At 35.4% G+C, this 17,380-nt stretch overlaps 1 protein-coding gene across 21 annotated transcripts in view; it reads right to left on the bottom strand.

Annotated features, from left to right (window-relative positions):
• The window catches only part of Grip1 (glutamate receptor interacting protein 1), a 666,343-nt gene that overhangs the window by 117,431 nt on the left and 531,532 nt on the right, over nt 1-17,380 (bottom strand). For all 21 annotated transcript variants that reach the window (XM_078053199.1, XM_078053198.1, XM_040280352.2 and 18 more), the window contains 3 exons: nt 10,333-10,416; nt 7,419-7,494; nt 5,203-5,348 (listed from right to left, as the gene is read on the bottom strand). In XM_078053199.1, coding sequence (XP_077909325.1) covers nt 5,203-5,348; nt 7,419-7,494; nt 10,333-10,416 — 306 coding nt within the window. The remainder of the gene's footprint in view (nt 1-5,202; nt 5,349-7,418; nt 7,495-10,332; nt 10,417-17,380) is intronic.

Genomic DNA, 17,380 nt, shown 5'->3' with positions numbered 1-17,380 from the left:
GTCATTCTGCAATGTAAGACGGATCACAAATCATGAAGTAACTGCTCTTTGAACATACAGCAAGATCATTAATGTTTTGCCACATTCTACACACAGCCATTTAATGATGACTGGTCGTAAGGATTGCTAATTTATGGGTGAACACATGGTCCAATTCACAATCATTAAGTGCCTTCTGGGTGTGACTGAAGGCTCCATGTGAGGTGTCATGGAAACAAGGAAATAAAGATGATTTGGTTAGTGTTTCCACAGAACAAGGGGAACCTAGTGTCATAACAGAAACACACAGGCAACCAAGACAATAAAAATATATATATCAATTTCCTCAAGAGGTACCAAGAAAGTGATACTTCTCAAGAGGGACAGAAAATGAGATAGTGATCCAGGTAACAGCAGAACCAACAAGGAAGTGGCTTTCATCCGGGCCTACAAGTGTATAGCTTGTTTTTGAAAGGACCACATATGGTAAAGCTAGACATTGGGCACTACAGTGGGAAAGCTCAGGGCATTTGGGAGAAACAGCTATTTGTCCAACTTTATTATCAACTACAATAATTTGTTGTTTACATTCAAAATCTGCTAAGATCACTGCAGACATTAACTGGTTCTTAGTAAGAAAGCTCATTTAAATTACACAACAGTGAGCTTTGTTTAATACAACTAACAAGAATTCCATTTTTAAAAAATTTTGGGTTTTTAGTTGTATATGGACTCAATGTGAGCCTTTATTTGTTTTTATATGGTGCTAGGATTAAACCTAGTGCCTCACCCTTGGGAGGCAAGTGCTTTACCTCTGAGCTACAACTACTGCCCAATAAGAATTCCACTTTTTATTGACTGCTTTCTGTGGCTCTTCCATACAAAGAGTTGTAAAAAAAAACAAAAAGCAAATTTTTAGAGAATCATGTAATTTTTAAAGATTCAGAGCAAGTTACCAGTCAGTATAGATTTGATATCATCTTCTAAATCTCTCGATACTGTAACACTGGCCTAGGGACTGACATTCAGAAAACGTTCCTGAGATAACTGTCAAGTGACTTCACCAAGCTTCAAATATCTAACTGAACATACATTCTCAGAAACATTTTGGAAATATTTTCAGCAAAGGTTAAGCAAAATAAGTATTCTAACGAACATTTAGGAAATATAATGATCCAAACACATCATTTCCCAAATATTCTTTCTAGCAAGAATTCACACTTAACAGATCCAAAATTGAACTACTGTTTTCTTCAAACTTATTCTTCCCACATATTTCCTTAAAATGTTATCAGACTAAATTCAGCTTTACTTAATAAAATTAATAGTGCCAATAGCTTTTTCAAAACAGATCACTGAACTTTCTAAAATTTATGATCTGAGATTTATTTAAAAATATATGTACTTCCAGGGTTGAAATATTGATATCTATTTTGCATGCACACACAAGCACGTGCACACATATACAACGCTTCCCAGGAGATAATTTGTGTTCTTATAATAGCATGTAAATAAGTGAAAGTACTAAAAGTAAATCAAAGCAAAAAGCATGCCCTACTGGCAAATGAAAAGGTATTCCATTTTGTTATTCATTTAGGGGATGTACACCACATTCACAATGAGACACCACATGCCCATCAGAATGGTTAAAATGAAATGGACACAGAATTCCAAAGCAAAGGAAACTCCCCTACCATAGGAGTAAAGAGTGCACAGTATCTCTGGACACAGTGGTTAAAGTACTGGTCAGTATCTGCCCCAAGCTAAGTCATTGAAAATCACTGAGAAATTTGATCTTGTTTTTTTCTCTGTCATCATGAACTCAAGATAAGTAGACTTGTGGCTGATAAGGTCTTTCTGCCATGATGTAAAGAGAGTCCATCTCAGGCAAGAAAATCTGAGAAACATAACTAACTCCTATGACATTAATGAGTTTGTGTCTGAGGTAGGATATAAAGTTTACTACTGAAAAATTTGTGTCTATTTAGCTTTCCATGAGTGTGATGGAGGGTATCTGATTACAAATCCATAAATAACTATGGACTGAGAAAAGTTTTTACAAAAAACTAATACCTAGTGTCCTTAACATAAAAATAGTCAATGTAAGTTGATACAGAATAATAAAAAACTAAAAGCAATTTCAATAGAAAAATGAATGAGGGATATAAACAGACAATAGAAAATGAAAATGACTAGGATTCACATGAAAATTTATTCACCTGACTAGACTATTTTAAAAGTGTAAACAAAAATAGAATTTCTTCTAACAATAAGATATATTAAAAATGATAATATTCAATGTAGACAAGCTCTACTGAGATAGGTTCATTTTGAATGTTGCCAATAGTAATGTAAAACAGTACAAACTTTCTGGAGAACAATTTGAAATTACGTATAAAACAAATATGCCATTTGTCTTTTGAAATCATAAATGCAGACAAAGATTTGGGTATAAAAATATTCCTTAAAGTTATTTATGATAGAAATCTGTTGGAGATTAAATAAGTAAGTATAGAATTTATTTTGGGCCTGACCTGAAGTAGGAATTTAATATCATTTTTGTCATGTGGCTAATTAATTGCCTCAGCATCATTTACTGGCTAGTTCAAATTTTCCCCAGGGTTGTATAAGCATACTTCTGTTTTCAATCTACAGTGGTCTGTTTCTAGGCATGCTGTCCTCTTCTACTAGTCTCTCTATTACCCCATGTTATTATTGCATAAACTCAAAGGCACAATTTTAGAATGAGACCTGATATTGGGTAGAAAAAGGTTCTCTCCCTTCATATGGTCTCAAAAACATTTTGGCTTTATGTCCCTTCTCCCTTTTCTAAATACATGTACATTTTAGAAATGACTTATTCTTTTTAAATTTTTCACTTGTTCTTTTAAAATATATGTGACAGTAGAGAGTATTTTGACATACATACATAGAGTATAACTTCCCATTTTTGTGGTTGTACGTGATGTGGAGTTACACTGATTGTGTATTCATATGTAAACATAGGAAAAGTCAGGTCTGATTCATTCTATCATCTTAGAAACAGCTTGTTCTTATAACTCCAAAGATCATTTTTTTTGAGATTTTGAATAAAATTGAATCTATGGATATATTTGATTGAAACTGAATCTTTTAGATACTAACATTCCCATCTAAGAACATGATCTAGATCATCAGGTATTTAAGTATTCTTTTATGTATATGAATGTGTATATGTGTATATGTATAATGGGTTCAAACAACTTGGGTTAGATCTGTTTCTTATAGAAACTTATGATTTTAGTGCTATTATAAAAGTATCTTGACAATTTAATTTTCTGTTTTTGGCTGTACTACAGAAAACCAAAACTAATTTTTGGATCTTATATCCAGCCACCTTGAGGAACTCAAGGAGTTTCCTTCCTATCCTTACATTAAGGGGGCTAAATGGAAACACTGGGCTGTAAAGATTGCCAGGTGTCATTTGGAGGGTGAGCGTGAGTTGGAGAAAGAACCTTGGCAAAGCTGAAACATGAACTCAGACTCCTTTGATATGGTATTAATCTCAGAAGGGGAGTTCTTTTCTCTGAAGTGTAATGCTCAGACCTTTCAGATATTTGTTGTCTTCAGTATGGGATATGGTTTCTACTAAAGCTTTGGTTTTTAGTCTGTCATTCTATTTAAAGCACCTGCCAATCCTTACCTGTGCTTACCCTTATTCTCTAGTACAGAATCCTGCCCATACTCTTCATAATCACTAAACTTCATGAGTGCTTGTTACTTGGCAATATTCTTGTTTGCTGTTCTTCTTACCTTGCGGCCCTCAAAGGGTAAGGACCAGGTCAGTTTTGTGTATTACTTCTGCATTCCTGATACCTGCCATTTAGCTTATAAATGTTTTTAGACTGAATGAGTTAAATATGTCCAACATCTATGTGTTTTTTTAATGTTAATTATTTGTCACATTTAAAATATCATCATAACTGCCCCTGCAAATAGGCATTGTTAGTTCCCATTTGACAAAGAAAGCAGAGGAAAATCAAGTGACTTGGTTCAATCAATAAATGGAGACCAGAAGCATTGAAAACAAAACCAAAATCATCTACTAAAATCGAATTCAAATGCCTTATAACAAAAGAAATAAAGTGGAAAAGGAGAAAATGAAAGAGGAAAGACAAAGGAAGGTAGGAAAGTAAAAAAGGGAACATTGATTTGTGAAAATTTCATGTCAAGACCATATCACACCATTTGCCATGCTAAAAACTCCTTAAATCTCAGATTTTATGCTTGTCAGAAAACTTCATACCTCTCTAAGACATTGAAGGTCAGCAAACAGATTATGAATACTCTCAAATGACATTGTTCTATATGAATCATATAGATTAGGACATAAAGGAGTTTGCAGTTATAGAATTAGTCTCTTTTTCTTTCCTATATTTTATCAGCATAAAATTGGTTGGCAGAGCCAGGTCACATAATCAAGTCTGATAATTGTAAGGATTACCTGCAACAAATTGATTTAAGTTTCAATTTCCAGGTCAAATCCATTCCTTCATTATTTTTCTTCCTCAGAATGCATACACACACACACACACACACACACACACACACACCTGTTTGATTCTCCAAACATTTAGAAGCCAAATTAGAACATTTTGCTAATTTTGTATGAGTTTAGGAGTAGTCCCTTTCTATTAGAATCCCCTTTTAATGAAAAAAAAAATCATTGCATTTAATTTTTAATTTTAATCAATGTTGCTATATGTGCTCTTCCTTTCTCTTGTCTTTGAGTCTAACATGAAATAAATGATCATTTCTATTAATTCTGATTAGCTGGTTTCAGGTTGTAAAGTTACATAAGAAGGAAAAGAATCTCCCACTGATGCCAGTCTCCAAATATTAAAAGCAACAGTAGCAATCCTTTAGTTAATAACACTATTTTTTTTGTGATTTTGGATGGGAAAGATACTTTGCTGCCAAGGGTAATCCATAGAGAACAGTTGATTGCTGGATGAGAGACACCCACAGAATGAGACATTATTATAGAACATGAGAACTCTACTCAACACCATTGAAAAGTACCACACCTTTTCCTGAACTCACACTACAATGATAGAGTATTGATGCAATTCTGTCTGCTCCAGGAGGGCTGAAAAATATGCACTTATGTACAGTGGGTTTTCAGGGATGGACATTGACATGATCTAGAGCTTAAGAGAGCACACGCTTGGGATTCCAACATACCCATTACTGAGACATCGTATTCTATCAGCAGCGTTGCTTCTTGTCCACATTGTTTAAGAATACTCATGGCTTCAGCATGTGTGGTTCCAAGAAGCCGAATTCCATCCACACTGAGCAACCTGTCTCCAGGTCTGATAGTGCCCTCTCTAAAGGGAAAATAAAGGCAAGGTCTTGATTAATGTAGCATAATGCTTAGTATTAATAGTCACTTAGCCAAAGCCATTCTTCCACACACGTGCTGCCATCCATCCCATTTGCACTCTTTGTAAGCCTCAGGTATCACAGTAAGAGTGAGAGTGTTAAGAGGAAGCCCTGCAAGGAAAATTGCTATAATACAAAAATCAGTAATGAGAAGATAACCAGACATTAGTGGGTAATCTAGTTACTCAGAGTTAAGTCTTGAGTACAAAAGTAAGAAAGGCATATTTTTTTCTTTTCTAGGTTTTTGCCTGAAAGTCTAAAATTGATTTATTAGTACCCAGGAAATAGCATTCACCTATTTTCCCAAAGTCAGGTGAGCAGAAAAGCCTTCTTAATTTCATTCAATTTATTACCAGTGAACCCAAGTGGAATGGGGAATGCTGGTGAGAAATTGCACTACTCTGTAAATTTCCCTAATGATTTATAAGGCTGTTTGGCAATCAATAAATGAATTCAGTCTCATATTTCTGGGAAGAAGAAGGCAAATTGTATTTTCCCTGTTGTGACCAGTCTTCAGGCACTGGAAGATGACACCAGGATGTTAGTGACATGATAGAGGCAGAACCAGGGTGCCTTCAGGATTACAGCCTCCCTACCCAAAAGATCTCTTAGACATCTTTCACTTAGGCAACTAAGTATTTTGACTCTTTAAGTTTTTATCGTTAACACTTAGGTTTCCTTGACTCCTAAGCTAATTTGATAATGTATTGCTCACAAACTTACCATCTGTTTTTGATATTCTTGTTAACCCTAACCCTAAATGTTGATAAGAAATGAACAGATGTCTATTTTCATCAGAAAGAATAATTCCTAAGAGAGAAATGAGAAAGAAAAAGGCAAAACTTCCCTGGAGGTTTTAACTTTGTGCTATCCTTTACAAAGGCACATATACCCTAGCACAGTGTCTCCCTCCTCTCTTTATATGAAATATCATCTTTCTTAAAAGTGAGCCGACAGCAAATGCTTTGAGGAAAATAAACCTGAATTTGTATCCTGGTTCTTCTTAATAGCTGGCATGTGACTTAACCATCTGGGCTCTCCATTTGGCCAGCTGAGATACAATAAAAATATCTCATTCACAAGATGGTTTTAAGGCTAAAAATATAAGACAGTGTTGGCCAAGAAGTTAGCACAGTTCCTGACACACAGTCTGTGTTTAATAAATTGTATTTATTATTATAATTTCTATTTCTCTCTGGTCTGAAACAGAGAGACAGATTTTCCTCCCATCTTGCAATGATATCCCATGGCAGGAGTGTGTTCCTCCATCATTATGCAGTTGACTTTTGCTGTGGGAAAATAATACAGAGATAAGTATGTCCAGAGACACCTAAACTGTGAGTTTACCTGGGACCCAACAAGACTTATGATGTGAAGGCTGAAGGCACTAGTCTTTCACATATTCAAATTCTCAAGGAAAAGAAATTGAAGGAAGTGAAAACTTCCTGGCAAAATTCCTTCCATTTTGCTAAAAGTCACTTCCATTCTGACATGAATGTCATTATCTAGAGGTAATACCAATAGTGATAAGAATGCCAATAATTACAAAAATCAAACAACCATGACCTGGTTCTTCTTAATAGCTGGCATGTGACTTAACCAATCTGGGCCTCCAGGTCAGGAGGGTAGCAGTTGAGGGGCCAGATGCCTGTCATAAGCCCCTCCTATATGAAAGCCCCCCGAAGGAACCGTGCATCTCAGACTTTTGATAAAAGGTAACAGACCCAAAAGGCAGGTATTATTGTCAACGTCTACAGTGGAGGAAATTGAGCTCAGAACCAAGTTACTTGCCGGGGATAAAGTATGCTAAATGCCGAATCTAGAGACAAACATTATTATTTCAAACTCTTTTAGTTTTCACATTCTAACATATTTATGTAATATCTATCTTTGCTATGAAAGATGTCTAAGAGATCTTTTCTATTCTCTCCAAATTCTATAAATCAAATTCTACGCCAAAGTCTCCAACTCTATTTAATCTGTTTTGGACAATAACACAGAAAGATGAAGTTTACCTGTCAGCAGGCCCTCCAGGACGAACACATGTTATCACAACTGGGCGAGATTTATTCCTATCATCATGGGCTCCCCCTAGCAAAGAAAAGGAATACAGCTTTAAAATATATTCATCGTTGAAGCTTGGGAGGCGGAGGCAGGAGGATTGTGAGTTCAAAGCCAGCCTCAGCAATTTATCAAGGTGATAAGAAACTTAGTGAGACTCTGTCTCTAATAAAATACAAAACAGGACTACGGATGTGGCTCAGTGGTCAAGTAATCCTGAGTTCAGGTACCCTGGTACCCCCTAAATAATAATAATAATAATAATAATAATAATAATAATAATAATAATAAGTTCATTGTTGCCATTAAGAAAAGCTCATTTACAAAATCCCCAGCTGAGAAACTGCAGAATATTTATTGACTTAGGGAAGAAAACATGCAAAATTTGCCTTCTCACATATAACAATGGCCTCAAAGGTCTTAACTTGTTTCTTATGGAATGTGTTTAATGAATGGAAATTGAAATCTCCTATGTTCAGGCCAGAGCATCACTTTTTTTTTTCCCTATGGGTACAAGTTCTATTGTTCAGAGGGTCAAATTTTTAGAATCTGTCATTTATGTTATTAGAAAAATAAGTCTGTTCACCATCTAAAAGCTTATTTTAACATCCAAAGTTCTATTCCATCAGGTTATGAAGTAATTCTCCAGCACTAAACAGATAGACTCCTTCTGTGCTATCAGCTCCATTTCCTGATTTTCCTGGTAATCTCCCTTGATCTCAGAGTAGCTCATATCCCATCCATGCCAAAATGTCTTAAGAGTCATGCTAGGGGCTGGGGATGTGGCTCAAGCGGTAGCGCGCTCGCCTGGCATGTGTGCGGCCCAGGTTCGATCCTCAGCACCACATACAAACAAAGATGTTGTATCCGCCGAGAACTAAAAAATAAATATTAAAAATTCTCTCTCTTCCCCTCTCTCACTCTCTCTAAAAAAAAAGAGTCATGCTAATATTTACCCACCATACCTTTTCTGTTTTTTTTTTTTTTTTTTTGTATTGGGGATTGAACTCAGGGGCACTTGACAATTGAGCCCAATGTCAATCCTATTTTATATTTTATTTAGAGACAGGGTCTCACTGAGTTGCTTAGCACCTCGCTTTTGCTGAGACTGGCTTTAATTCATGATTCTCCTGCCTCAGCCTCCTGAGCCTCTGGGATTACAGATGTGTGCCACCATGCCTGGCTGTATCTTTTCAATCTGATTAACCAATGATTCTTAAGGGATGGATAGTGGCCATCTGTTGAGCTGGAAAAACCTTCTAGAGATGGATCTCAAAAGAATCCAAAAGTATAAGTCTTTCTTTGATTCACACTGAGAAACTAAACAAAATTCTATGAACTTTTGTTTTAACCAATGTATTAACAAAGTTATTAAAGCCTAAAAAATGTGGTACTCATCAACTAAACTTGTTTATTATCACTAAAATCAGATTAATGCCAAGCAGTCTGATGTTCACAGGAATCTAGGCAATATTTAATTATTCATTCATTTATTGAGTGCCACTATGCACAAGCCAGTATTGTAGGCTCATATTATAAAACTCCTGTGCCTATACACAGATATTTAAAATTCCTGAAAAGTGTGAAAGGAATATTCTGGTAATATTACATCATTTGTTTTCTTGAGGTGGTTGTAGAATTCAGCTGTTTCTCTTCTTATTTCTTAATGATAAATTGCTATTGGTTTGGCTTTTTTGTTGGCAATTTGATTTGTTATTAGCCACCTGATAACTAGTGATATACACTTGCAACACCAGTAATTTTTGCTGCATCCTTTCAATAATAAGGTTTGTATGCTTGTGATTCAAGAACACACTTACATTGCAAAAACAGATGACACACGTGGGTACTTTGTCAGTTTGTGTCTTAAATTCACTGGACTTTCCTATAGAAAGAGATCTTGCCTTATGACTCCATCGTACTGATATCTATGCTGACATCAATACATCCTTTGAAAATATTTGCTTGATTGATTTGCTACTTGACTGGTCCATAGTGAGACCTAACATTTAAAGCTCAGCACTTATGACAAGTCTATGCAAGCCAACACACCTCCTTTAATCTTTGATGCATGTATATTTATTAAGATGCTAAATGTTAAATCAATAATTTTTATAATTTTTTTTACTCTGGTGAAGTACAGAATGTCATAGGTAACAACAAAAAAATCAAGAAATGCATGTTGACAAATTCCTGATGCTTATATAGTTCTCTATTGAACCTCATTGTCACATAAGGAATTGAGAGCTGTTAATAAAGACATAGTATTATAGGGATGAAATTACTATTGAGAAAAACAGAATAATAAAAATCAGAATCACAGCTTAGAATTAATAATTTTATAGAAAAGTTGGAGTCAATTGAAATCTTTATTATCAATGCCATCCCATAATAAGATGAGTTGAGCTGATGCACACAGGTACTCAAGGGATTAGATCATCTTAAATCCATTTTTAGAAAGCTACAATAACAAAATGTATTTCAAGAGAAATTAATTTAGACGAAGTTGGTTAATCCTTATGTATTAAATCAACTCAAGCCAACTCATCAACATTTTTGATTCAGTGATATAGAAAAGGGAAAGGAAAAAGATGTGTTGAAAAGTGACAGATCAGTAGCATGACTGTGTATGACAAGGTTTACAAACACTGGCTGCTTGTTCTGAATAGTGGACTAAAATAATGCTGATCATTTGAACTCCACTTCAGTTCCCATCGTTTTATTTATTTAAAGAAGAGTGGGTTCAAATATTAAAACATAACTTAATACAATGAAAACATCAGTTTTGGGGCGATGATGTTCCTGTAAACTCCCAATCTATCATGCCCAATTCTCCAAGAATTTCTGATGGTTCTAATCGTCACATACCTCGTATTACAAAACCAAAGGTGTTGCCTTCTTTATGTAACGTGACCTCCACTGTTCGGAAAATAACACTTGATCCTTGTACAGCTGCATATAGGAAAGAGAGGGAAGTATAAGTTTTAAAATATAATAATGCTTCTAAACTTTTCAATGTGGCATAAAATATTATAGATCCCTCTTGCAAATATTTTTGTTTTGTGTAATAAAAATCAACAATTCAAAAAAATGTTAGAAAAAAGTAATTATAAGGACATGCAAATACCATAAGAGTTATCTATCCAAAAGGAACCAAAATTATAGCTCCTTCCCTTCCTGTGTAGAAGATTTCTACACAGAATAACAGTTACATTGCTTGAACTCTACAGAATGAGACAATCTCCAACAAGTAGAACTGTTTTCCCTTTGTGAAATGTAAAAACAATTATTTTTTGCAAAATTAATGAAATATTTTCTTCAGTTATTTTTAAGCTAATTTAAATTTGTTGAAAGACAAAAGTAGAGATGTCTTAGAATCATTAACATACACATTTTATTTTTTTTTCTACCTAGGTTGCTAGCCAATCAGGACAACATTTATTTTTATTTTTGTAGCTAGTTCCAGAAAAAAATGTATTACTCTCAGACTGCTATCAATATATGTAAGTGATACAAATAGGTGTTCTGATATATAAAGAGCTATTAAATGAAGATGTTAGCAACCCAAGTGAAATGTGGAGAACAAAACAATGCTAAGTACATTCAAAATATTACTACTGTCAAAATAAAGATCTACTTAATTTTACTTGATGTCTCCATGCCTATGTTATTTGCCTGCTGGTTGCTCTCATTTCACAAAATGAAATTGCACTGCCAAGCTGAGATCATGTTAGACATCTGCATGAGGGTACAAGTCATGTGAAGGCACAGTCGCTAAGACATCCTATAAGACTACTTTTAGGAAACTAGTGAGTAGTTCTGGTTGTATATTGCACTATTGCTGCATTTAGAAAATAAAACTGCATGAATTAATATTTTTTTTCATTATGAACATAGGAGTATTTTATGCATGGAGACAGAAAACCCTGTGATGTATAGAAATGGATGGTTTTAGACTTAAAAAACCCTGTACAATGATATCTAATGCCATATTCATTATAAATAACACATTTTTTACACTGTTACTAGATCCTAAAGGGTTTACTTATTACAAAAAAAAAATCAACAATAGATAGTCCTTGACTTATGATGACCTCACTTATAGTTTCTCAACCTGAATGACAGGGGTGAAGGTATATCCAGACTGTCACTCTGCTTTTCACATTCAGTGCAGTATTCAATAAAATATGTGAGATCTTCATCACTTTGTATACAATAGGCTTTGTAACTTACAATTTTGCCCAATGGAGGCTAATATCAGTGTTCTAAGTATGCCATAGATGGGATAGGCTAAGTGATACAATTTAGCAGGATAGGTAAGTTAAAAGTAGTTTCACCTCATAATATTTTCATCTTAGCAATGGTTTTATTGGGATATAAACTCACCATAAGTCAAAGAACATCTACATATAGACAGAATTGAAAGGCATCTTTAAAATATACTTTCCTTGCCATTTATAGGAAGAGCTAGTAGTTTTAATTAAGCATTACTTACAATGATTTTTAATTATCAGAAAATCTTAACCCTCAAAGGAATACTGTAGAAATGTTTATGAAAAGTACACATTTAAATTTACAAAACTGCACATTTAACAGGCTAGGACATAAAGTGCAAAAATAACTTGGATCTGCTGAAAAACAACATAAACCTGCAGCTGAACAAATGTTTTGGTACACTGCTGATTTAATTAAATGTCATATTCTTGCTACCAGGGGAATTACAGTTTATTCCAATCAACCAGGAACAGTGCAAACAACTGAAAAGAGTTGAGGTATAGTTTTAATTAAATGAAAAACAAAATTGGGTTCAAACCAAATGTTTTTTTTTTCTATTTCTATGACCCAACAAGCCACTTGAAGAAATTGGTTAAGGAACATGATGTTTTCTGTTCAGCTAATAAGTGAGAAAAGCAAAGGATATGGGAGAAATAGCCGATAGCATCTCCTCTGTCCCCAGACCTCTGCAAAACTGTTTGCAAATATTATTTTATTTAATCATTAAATCATCTTTCAATTATGTTCAACCAAATCCTAATTCTGGACCACCTGTCCTTGTTGACTGGATGTCTGTTCTGGGAATGCAAAGTAATGGAATTTTAACATTGCTCTAGTTAAATCTTGCTGACCACAAAATCTTAAAATCAAATCTTAAGTCACTATAAAGACTTTGGGGATTATCTACTGCTGTAGATTATCTACACTTATTGCTCTCTATCAGTTACAATTGTAAATCTGAATGCTGACTTCATTTTATGTTAATTAATGAAACAGATCTGATCTTTATAATCTTTGTTTGCATGACAGGCTCCTGGAGATATGGTTTTATGCCTAGGACCAGATATCCTATATGGGCCACTCTAATTTTTCACTTATTACTTTGCATGTGTGTATGTGTATTCAAAGATGCAATTAAGGGCTTATCAAAAGAATCAAAGAGCCAGGTAAAAACTAATTTCAAAATATAAAACTACCCCTTACTTATTTTAGTTGTATTGGCATCCCTTGTTCTATATGTGAACATGCATGTGCTTCTATACAGTTCTTTTACTATAGTAGATTAGATTATTGCAACCTATGTACTCTTTCCCTGCCTCCCCACCTCACCAAGAGCATAGGAGTTGTGCACTTTGCCCCTTTGTTATGTTACACTAGACATGTGCTCTGGTGGCCAGGCTTATCCTTTTTTCCCCTCTCTGCCACGGAAGAGCTTCCTTGAGAAGTGCTGCTCCCTTATACTTAATCCCAGAATGAACCTCATGTAGGGAACCTTGAATTACACCCCATTCCTGTTCTCTATCACCACCACCACCACCATCTATCTGTTTTCCATTGGTGTTAGAATTGAGAAAAAGGCTATACAGTGACATGTTTTAACACCTTTATCTAAGTTAAGAAAAGACTCCTTTCCATAGAAAGCTAGACTGATTCAGTCAATTGTTTAACCGTAAGGACAGCCTCTGCCAACCAGATTGTGTGATAGACATTTTTATTAAATAAGTAAATCTGCCGCTCCACAGTTTAAATGGAAACAGAATTTAAAAAAAAAACAACTTGCTAAAAATTATACTCTTTCCAACCATTTAAGCTTAGAATGAAGAATTCTAGGTGTTAACTGAAAATGGATGAAAATTATTTAACATTTCAAAGTTCACAAATTTTGAAGGTACTACTCTGCTCTGATTTTTTTTTTTTTTTGGTGGGGGTTTATGAGGATTGAACTCAGGGGCACTTGACCCCTGAGCCACATCCCCAGCCTTATTTTTTATTTTATTTAGAGACAGGTCTCACTGAGTGGCTTAGCGCCTCACTTTTGTTGATGCTTTGAACTTGTGATCCTCCTGCCTCAGGCTCCAGAGCCAGGGAATTACAGGTGTGTTCCACTGTGTCCAGCTCTGGTCTGACTTTTAATGCATAAATGCCTAAGATACAGTTGAGTCATGTTCTTCCTAAATACAGTTTCAAAGCATCATATATTTTAAAGTGAAAAAGAAATGTAAAGCTCATGTAGTCCAATCATTTCATTTTTGTAAAGAAACTGAATCTCAGAAAAGATAAGTGGCTTGCCCAAAGTCAAACTTCAATCTTTATCAGATCATGGAAGCACACATCCTTCCTCCAGTTCTTTCTAAACCCTGGGGTTGGCTGAAACTCAAATTGCTGTATTCTGGAGAAAGTTACTGGCTGTGGCTTTGGCCTGGGGCGGCTTATCTCTCAGTGTCAGTTCTCCTCCAGGGCCTCAGCTGTGGTGGTCTGTTTTGCTCTGGCAATCTGAGCGAAGTGGAGTGGAGGCTTGCTAATCCTTCCAACCTCTCTGAACTCAAAGACCTTATTAATTTCTCCAAACATAATAAAAAGAAACAGATCATCCTTGGAGAACAGATCTCTTCTATCTGATTTCTAGCATGAAAAATTCACACTTTTGTGTTTAAAAATATCTTTCTTTTCCCCCCATCAGCTTTCTTATGTGAGGAAGACAAAGGAGGTATAATCACTGAGTTATGAAAGGCTTTTATTCCAAAACTTTTCTGATACTCATCTTTTTCTCTTTAACTCTACCAATGCAATATTGATTTAGGATATCACCTTTCTTTCGGAAAACTGAAGCAGCCCTTAGGCTTAATAGCTCCTGATCTATACTCCATTTGGCCTCCAAAATGATGAACCTAAAAATCCCAATCTGATGAAGCAGTTTTAAAAGCCTTTAATGACTTCTCCCTGCCCACTTGAAGCCACCCCACATTCACCAAAATGGTGTAGAAGGTCCTCCTTGTTTGGCTCCTCTTTGGCCTCCTTCTTACCCATGGCCTCTCTGCTATTCCCTTTGTGCTCTAACAACTCCAATCTGTTTGGGCTTAACCTGTGCACTGGGCTAGACTGTCTCATCCCCTTGCTGGACCCTCTGCATGGAATGTTGTTCCTCTTTCCACTTGACTTGCCCTGTTTCTTTTAAGACTTTCCCCAAATCCCCAGGTCTGAATCACCCCCAAATATTGGGAAATCTTTTTTATGGGTCATAACCTGAAAGCTACACTGACAGCTCCTTTAGAATGAGGTCATGCTTGATTAATATTTATATACTCAGTGGGATACAAATGCATATTCAAGTAGCTTTGACTCTAGTTCTCTCAACTCCTCAGCGATGGTGTGAGATGGTGATTTCAAAGCACACTGACTCTTCTAACATTCAAGAACACATAGAGGGGGAATGGGTAGGGGAGGGGAAGAAAAAGAGGATCATGGGGACTAAAATGGAGTAAATTGAATTCCATGCATGTATGATTTTGTCAAAATAAGCCCAACTACTATGCATAACTATAATATTGTAATAAAACTACAGTACCTTCAGCAAAAGAATAATAACAATGATGATGATGGTTAATATTAATTTCTTACCAAGCATCTGATAATGGTCTAAATAATGATTATGTGATGGTAGCCTGTGCTCCTTTACAAACATCCTACAACAATCATAGCCACGTAACAGGTGGGAAGCCTAAGGCTTGAAGAACTTAAAACACACATCCAGAGTTTACAAAGCTAGAAATGGACAAGGCAGACATTTAACTAGCAAACCAGTCCATACCCTTAACACTCTATTTTACTGTCTTACTCTTGCTGAAAATGAAAAAAAAAAATGTAGCGAGTTTTTTTTAAATTTTTTTATTTAACATAAACTTAAATTGATTTTGTTATAAAATGAGTACTCGATTTTCCATGCTACATTTTATGTTAAGAATAAGTACTTGTGACTGGCTATGTACATATTCCCTTAGTGCTCTAATCTGGTCGCCAAGCTTCAAACATCATCTCAACTCCCATCATGCTCAATTTACATTACTTCCAAGTCCCTTAACTGAAGCTCTTTTCCTTAATCCTTGTGCATATAAAATACACATCTCAAATATCAAACAATGATCTCCTCCTGTTCAGCTCTTCCCATATTCTTCCCCACCCTGTTAAATGGCAACTCCATCCTTCCAGTTGCTCAGACTCAAAACCCGGGGTTATTCTTGACTTCTTCATTTCCAAACGACTCACCTAAAGCCATTAGAAAATCCTGTTGGTCTATCTTCAAGATTAATTTAGAATCTGATTCTCACTACCTCCATTTACTCTCTTTCCCCTGAATCAGTGCAATAGCTCCAGCTTCTATCCTCACCCTGAAGTCTGTTCTTGACACAGCAGCCTGAAAGAGCCTTCAAAAACATAAATCAGATCATGCTTTTCTCTGTTCAAACCATACAATGGCTTTCTGCATCATTCAGAGCAAAATTGAAGGTCCTTCCAGTATCCTATGAGGATACCTTCCACCTTACATTTCTGACCTCATTTCTTAATCCTCTTCCTGAGTGTTCTGCTCCACCCATACTGTCTTTCTTAATGTTTGTAGAATAACCCAGGGATATTGCTGCCTTCTGGTCTTGGCACTGGCTGGTCCTTTTTTTCTATAACTCTCTTCCTCCAGAAATTAATATGGCCACACCCCACCTTTCCTTCATGTCATGAACAAATGTTATTTCCTCAGTGGCTTCTCTTTGACCACTTGATTTAAAATTGTAATCCCTCCTCAATCCCATCACCCTTAATTGCTCTCTTGCTCTGATTTCATAACATCCATGACCCGACTCTGTAATTTACTTATTATGTTTTTATTTTATTATCTGTCTTCCCTGCTATGATGGCAATTCCACAGATGTACCCAAGCTCCCAAAATGTAGCAGAGGCTGGAATATAAATCATTACTGAAAATGAATTATTACCAACTCTTCATAATTGATCTATATTCTCACCAGTAGGGAAGAGCAAAGAGATTTCTAGGATAGCATCTTGTGAATAGCTAATAATTGGAGAGGTGGTTCTAGAATAGTATAGCTTAAATGCAAGGAAGCAGTAACACATAGCACAAGGTATGTCTCATGTGAATAAGCATGTGGGCTTTGAAATTGGGCAGCTTGTGCTTAAATATGGACTTTGCAGACCAGGACTATTAATTTGGGAAAGATACTTAAGCTTCTGTAAAGTGAGAAAAAGAGCAATAATAAGGACTACCTTGCAGGATTGATTGATTGATCATTATTTATTAAAAACTTTTATAGTGCCAAGCACCATTCTAAGTGTTTTATAAATATTAACTTAGTTACTCCTCTTAATAAACTTATGAGTAGAAATTAATATAATCCCCATTTTAAGAATGTGAAAACAGAGACCTAGAAAGTTTAAGTAACTTTCTCAAAAATAAGTAGTTAGTAAAAGGGGAAGCTGGGATTTGAACCCAGCCATTTGATAAATTAAAGTTCACCTGTGCTGACCCCGATTCTGGTGAGGATTATGTAAATCAATGCAAGTCAACTTTCTTATGATTTCAACATTTAATAAGTGTTCAAAATGTGTTATCTGCTCTTGTTATTACCATTAT

This window comes from Ictidomys tridecemlineatus, chromosome 6, assembly GCF_052094955.1.
Source record: "Ictidomys tridecemlineatus isolate mIctTri1 chromosome 6, mIctTri1.hap1, whole genome shotgun sequence".
Classification (NCBI taxonomy): domain Eukaryota; kingdom Metazoa; phylum Chordata; class Mammalia; order Rodentia; family Sciuridae; genus Ictidomys; species Ictidomys tridecemlineatus.
Note: the sequence above shows the minus strand (reverse complement) of the source record. Positions and strands in the feature narration are given on the sequence as shown.